Below are 6,686 nucleotides of genomic sequence, written 5' to 3' on the forward strand. Positions count from 1 at the left end.
ATTAAATTGTTTAAATAGGGGCAGTGAAGACTTGTATGATGTTACAAAATATTTATATTTTAAATAAATGCTATTCTTTTAAACTTTCTATTAATCAAATAATTCTGAAACAATATATCACGGTTTCCACAAAAGCAGTTTTCGACATTGACAATAATATGAAATATTTCTTAAGCAGCAACTCGGCATATTAGAATGATTTCTGAAGGATCATGAGACACTGAAGACTAGAGTAATGATGCTGACAATTCAGCTGTGCCATCACAGGAATAAAATACATTTTCATATATATTAAAATAGAAAAATTGTAATTGTAATAATATTTCACAGTATTAGCTTTGGTGAACAGAAGAGACTTCTTTCAAAAACATTAAAAAAATCTTACAAACCCCAAATGTTTGAATGGACCAGGGCTCTGACTTCACACATGAATGTATCAGTTATCTGTACATAATTTGAATATATCCAGCTCAGTTCCATGTTCTTACTTGTACTTCTGTCATGATATCTTAGTTTAAATTATGTTTCATACCATAATTCTTCAAAAAAAAAAAAAGATTAGAATATTAGAACCTAAGAAGTTATAAAAAATATCATATATAAAATATAGCAAGAAAACAATAGTACAATAAAAACAGAAACAGCCTTTTATGTAACCACATTAAAAGACAAATCTGTCTACCAAAACAGATTTGTACTGTACTGTTCTATTACAACCCGTCTTGCCATGCTGTGCACTTCTTGGAAAATTACAACATAATTGGCTGGTAACCTGGTAAAAGGTAAAACTACCCGACTGGCTCAGATGGCAAATTCCATTCAACCTTTAAATCAGATCAAAAGTCAACTTGCGCAGTGTAGTTCTAAATCTACTAAGTTCAAAGAACCAGATGATGAAATGTTAAGTCATTGCCTGCTTTGGCACTCCAAAGCTAATAGACTTGCACTGCAGTATAGTTTAGAATACTACTAAACTGATCCAAATTCATCCAAGTCTCACTTCTCATTCTATGCAAGCACATTGAGGTCAATAGGCTAAAGAGCATGTTTAATTGCATTAATACAGTGCATTTGAAGACAACTGTGTGAAAGGCAGTGCTGTCAATCTCAAAGCAATAAGGGCCTCTCACATGAGAAAGCAAAATCTGTAGCTGAGCTCATTGACTCTCAAGTCTATGGAGATTAAGGCTCACGTGTTTGGTTTTATGAGAAGTGCATCTTTAAAACAGCATTATTGACTAGTATTCAAGGTTTTTCCCAAGGGAAGTAGAGAATTTACAAGGTTATATACTAGTTTGTGCACAGTAAAGCTCTTGCATTAATAAAAGTAAAAATTTAAAACAAAAAAAAGTGTTGAAGAATGTAATGTGTAACAAAGACTTTAGTGTGTGACACTTTGGTCAATGATTCACAAGTGAATTTTGTTTGTCAGCGACCTCTGTGGAAAATGTAAATCAATATTCACTTTGAAACCTGGAGCTTGAAAATCAGTGAAAACCCTTCACAATGTGCAAGATTTCCATCATACAATACTTAAAAAGCATCAATGAAATACACAAATCACATGGTCCAATTCAACCCTGAAAGGACAACATCAAAATGTCATGTCTCCGACAATGCTATCAGAAAGAACATCTTGTGATCATATTCCTCCATATGCAACTCAAGAACAGTCCAGCTGTAATCAAGCTAAGGTTCAGTAAGTTCAGGAATAATGCTCTACATGAGGAGCAGAACAGGATTAGCACTGCAACGTTAGCATTTAGCTTGCCTTCCTGCTTTTGAATACTATACTGAAGTAGCCTCCAGCACCAAACTTAATAGCAATAGAAAATGCACTGCCTTTATCTTAGCTTTTACTTGATGTGACAGCATGTCAGGCATGTGCTGAGTCTGCTGACTAAGCAGTTAAAAGCTTGTGTGGAATCTAGGAACTTCTTGCTAGCAGCCCTCATGTTTTACTAGCCATGAATACATGAATAACTGTGATTAACAAAAACCACAAGCATCAGTCATTCCACCAAACCCTGAAGCTGTATTTGTGCATCATAATTAGCTTCCTGTTAGAGAATCCCAGAGGTCAAGTATGTCACAATAATTTACAAGAAAACATTTTAATACAATAAAAATAATTAATTAAAAATAAATAGTATTTTGCCAGCATACTCAGAAATAGTAATATGGCAATACCATGGTACAGTGTTGGTGTCAGATAATTATACCATGATATTTGATATACAGCGCCCTCCATAAATTCAGAAAGTCAAAAGTGGGGTATCTGGACAATATCAGCAAAAATCCTTATTTGGTGGTGATTCTGAATTGACAATATATTTGAAAATGTAAATATAAAATAAAAATAATTTAATAATTTAATTAAATGTAATAATAATTTAATTAAATGAAATATATGATTAAATAAATACTGATTTCAGAACAGAAAAATACTTGAGCTATTTTTAAAGTATCTCTTAAATTATCTGTATAACTATAAAGATTGGAAATGAACAGTGCCCAGAATAATGGCTTTTTTAGAATGAGAATTTACAAATTGACAGCTTTCCAGGTGCAAATACTGAAAATATAAAAAACGAATTCAAAATATTCATAAAAACTATAATTAAGTGATACTAAAATAACACTATATAGCTGCTGCTGTGGTTTCTGACTGGCAACTGTATTGTCGTTATTATGTAATCAAAAAGAAAAGCTGGTCTTGATAAATGATAACTTGATTACGTTATTGCATTTACGTCATGATAAAGATTTATGCTGCTATTGGCCTACTACACAACTTTTGAATTGCACTAATTTCATGGTGCATGTCCAAAAACGTGTGTCTACTTGCATTTATATAAGGAATGATTAAATAATCCACATTTGTTTTGAACGTTACACAAGGTAGGCTAACTGGAAATTTGAGCTGTAAACCTACTGTTGCTTTTCAAACTCTCTCAAAACCTGAGAATTTCCATCGGATTGAACTTATTCTTATGAAATTACCCACTAAAACCTTTACTGCAAAATGCGGTATAAAACCAAAAGTGCAACATGATTTGTGATTCCAGTGCCAATAGTTGCCTATATCTCGTCTATATCCTTCTAAAAAACTACTACTATGACCACCACTAATTATTTTCTAACATCACACAATCATAATATTTCCCCTGAATTAGTATGGTGCATCATTTCCTGTGGTATTTCATCTCGTTCTTGCACTGGACATGTAACATCACTCTTCCAACAGACCTTTAACTCCTTATCCGAGTAGGGTGTATCATCCAAAGGGCACAGGCTCTCAGGTACAGAATTTGAGGATAGAGTTTGTTTGAGTAGTCCATCTTCAATGGAGCCATCCTGAGACATCCTCTTTGAAGGTGATGGGGGTGGAGGGGCCGTACAAGACCAGAAATAGGGAAGAGTCATTGTAACTAACATACCTAACACTAGGAAACTTCCAGCAGCAATAAAAGATAATGTGTATGTCCCAGTACAGTCCTTCAGCCAGCCTGGGAGGAAAAAATGGAGATGGAACAATAATTTAATTGCTGATTGTGAACCTAAAGATCTGAATCAATTGAATGTCGGCCTTTTAAAGGAATAGTTCCACCAAAAATGAATATTTGCAGAAAATGTACTCATCCTGAGGCCATGCAAGATGTAGATGAGTTTGTTCTTCATGGGAAAAGATTTGGAGGAATTTAGCATTATATCACTTGCTCACCAATGGATCGTCTGCAGTGAATGGGTGCCGTCAAAATGCGAGTTCAAACAGCTGATAAAACATCACAATGATCCACAAGTAATCCACACCACTCCAGTCCATCAGTTAACACCTTGTGAAGTGAAAAGCTGTGTGTTCGTAACAAATCCATCTTTAAGGCATTTTAACATTAAAGCGTCGTTTCTGGCTAAAATATGAGTCCAAAATCCATTACAACGCTTCCTCCAGAAATGTCATCCCTTGTTGTCCACTCGCATCAAAATCCACCAACATATTTGTTTAGAACTGTTTTTGCTTGTAACAGTGCTTGATCTGTGCATATTTCTCTCCTGATTCAAACAAGATGATTTTTTCACTGGAGAAAGCAATATTATGGATAGAGGACTCATATTTTAGCCGGAAGCAACAGTTTGTTTCATACAAACACACAGCTTTTCACTTCACAAGACATCTGGATTCGTGTGGATTATTGTGATGTTTTTATCAGCTGTTTGGACTCTCATTCTGACGGCACCCATTCACTGCAGAGGATTCATTGGTGAGTAAATGATGTAATGTTAAACTTCTCCAAATCTGTTCTGATGAAGAAACAAAATCATGTACATATTGGATGGCCTGAGGGTGATTACATTTTCAGCAAATTTTCATTTTTGGGTGAACTTTTCCTTTAAATAAAACTACTGTGATGATCTCATGAGCTCCTACCAGACAGTGGTGCTCCCAGCAGCCCTCCAACACTCTCTATGAGCTGCAGCAGGCCAAGGGCTCCCAGCACTCGGCCTATGCCTACGATCTCAGGTACCACCGCGAAGGCCAGCGGTGTCATCGCTCCTGCGCAAAACCCATAGACCACACTAATAACAATAAGTCCTGAGTAAACCACAGCAACAGGAATGATCATCAGTGAGAGCCCCAGTAACCCAGTCCACACCACCAGCATGTGCGGCATCCGTATTTTACCCAAATCTGAGAACCAGCCGGAGGCTACGCGACCCATGATGTCTACCACACCGGTTACAGAGATTACAAAGGCTGCCTGGTACTCAGTGAAACCAATGTGACGGCTGTGGGCGACCAGATGAATGTAAGGGATGAAGTAGCCGGCATTGAAGAAGGTGATGGCCACGGCATAAGTGAGGAAGCCTCTGTGTGAAAGCAGGGAGAGCTCAAAGCTCTCGAAGATACGGGACAATAAAGAAGAACATTTGTTGAGCTTGGTCAAGTTTTCAGTCTGAGAAGGGCACAAAAAGAAACAAGCCAATTGAGTAATTAAGCCTCAAACATGTTAAACTGCAGAACAATCACTATAAAACATTTTTTTTTATTAAAAATATATTTAATTGCATAATTATAATATTTATTAATCACTAATTGTTAAATAAATTAATTATTAAAAAAGAAAATATATACTCCACCATTGAAATGTTTGTGGTCCATAAGATTTTTTTATGTTTTTGAAAGAAGTCTCTTATGCTCATGAAGGCTGCATTTTTTTTATTAAAAATACAGCCAAATCAGTGACATTGTGAACTGTTATAATAATTAAATATAACATTTTACTATTTAAATCAATTTTAAAATGTAATTAATTCCTGTGATGGCAAAATTGAATTTTCAGTTGTGCTGGCTAATATTTTTGTGCAAACCATGTTTTAAGCATTCTTTGATGAATAGAAAGATTTATGTGAAAGAGAAATATTTTGTAACATTATCATTTTTTTTGCTGTCACTTTTTTCCATCGCAAAATTCTGCATCCTAGTTGTTAAACAGTTGTTCTGCTTAATATTTTTGTGGAAATATTTTTTTCAGAATTCTTTGATGAACTGTAAGTTCAGAACAGCATTTATTTGAAATAGAAATCTTTTGTAACATTATAAATGTCATTTCTGGTCACTTATGATCAATTGAATGCACCCATGCTGAATAAAAGTATTATTTTCTATTTAAAAAAATCTTACTGACTAACTTCTAAATGGTATGTATGTGTAGAAAATGTCATTCATTTATTCAGTAATATAAAAACACATACCTTCAACACAACCTTTGGTTTCCCTAGAGGCCGAATGAGAGCTCCACAAGCAATCATGTTGAAGCTGAGGCCTCCGAGGACAAGCAAAGCTCCACGCCAAGCATAGACCTCTACTAGATACTGAAAAAGTGGGGAGAAGGCGAAAGAGGCAAGACCGACACCTGTGAAGCCCAGGCCCATGGCTAGAGATCTCCGCACGGTAAAGTACTGCATTACTGATGCAACTGTAGGGGTGAAGACCAGCGCCCAGCCTAAACCTGACAGACATAAACATAGAGAGTAAAAACACGAATCAGGATCCTGACATTGGTTAGTATTAAAGACACTCTTTACAAGAGCATCTACCTGAAATTAATCCCATGGTCAGGTAAAGATGTACAAGAGACGTTGCCTGGGAAGCCAGAATGAATCCCAGGCCTGAAAGGAATCCTCCCATCATAACTACTGGACGAGTTCCATACACATTAGATGCGGCTGCACCTATTGGACCTGCAGGCAAGCATATATAATCAACTGAATGCTGAAAGCCAAAGTGTGTTTTACTATATTGTGTTTGTTGATATAGACAAGAACAAATGAATGAGTAAACTTACTCATTAGCTGTTGCATGGCCAAGCCAATGGATGCTATCCAGGACACCGCCTGGGCACTCTCACCAAAGTACTGCACAAACTCCACAAAAAAGACGCCCAGACTGCGGATGAGCCCAAACACCAGGGCAGAAGACATGAAAAGAGACCCCACCACCACCCAGCCCCAACCCCCATCAGGTGCCGCCATCTGTGGGGACGACTGCTGCTCTTCCTGTGTCTTTTCCATCATTGCACTGAAGAGACAGATTAAAGGAATAGGTCATTTGGGCTGGACTGGGACAAAAAATCGGCCCAGGCATTTTTTGGTCCAGGCAGCCCACCACCATATATATATATATA

The 6,686-nt window shown here is 36.6% G+C and overlaps 1 protein-coding gene across 3 annotated transcripts in view; it reads right to left on the reverse strand.

The window, feature by feature from the left end:
• Positions 1–2,422: 2,422 nt before the first annotated feature.
• slc16a13 (solute carrier family 16 member 13) overlaps positions 2,423–6,686 on the reverse strand; it is a 10,374-nt gene continuing 6,110 nt past the window's right edge. For 2 of the 3 annotated variants that reach the window (XM_016469865.1, XM_016469864.1), the window contains exons 2-6: positions 6,348–6,580; positions 6,100–6,243; positions 5,755–6,011; positions 4,430–4,955; positions 2,423–3,509 (exon numbers count right to left, since the gene is read on the reverse strand). In XM_016469865.1, the coding sequence (XP_016325351.1) occupies positions 3,154–3,509; positions 4,430–4,955; positions 5,755–6,011; positions 6,100–6,243; positions 6,348–6,576 (1,512 nt within the window). In that variant the 5' untranslated portion in view covers positions 6,577–6,580 and the 3' untranslated portion in view covers positions 2,423–3,153. The remainder of the gene's footprint in view (positions 3,510–4,429; positions 4,956–5,754; positions 6,012–6,099; positions 6,244–6,347; positions 6,581–6,686) is intronic. The other variant, XM_016469866.1, reaches the window with a different exon arrangement.

This window comes from Sinocyclocheilus anshuiensis, unplaced genomic scaffold (genome assembly GCF_001515605.1).
Source record: "Sinocyclocheilus anshuiensis isolate Anshui unplaced genomic scaffold, SAMN03320099.WGS_v1.1 scaffold1968, whole genome shotgun sequence".
NCBI lineage: Eukaryota > Metazoa > Chordata > Actinopteri > Cypriniformes > Cyprinidae > Sinocyclocheilus > Sinocyclocheilus anshuiensis.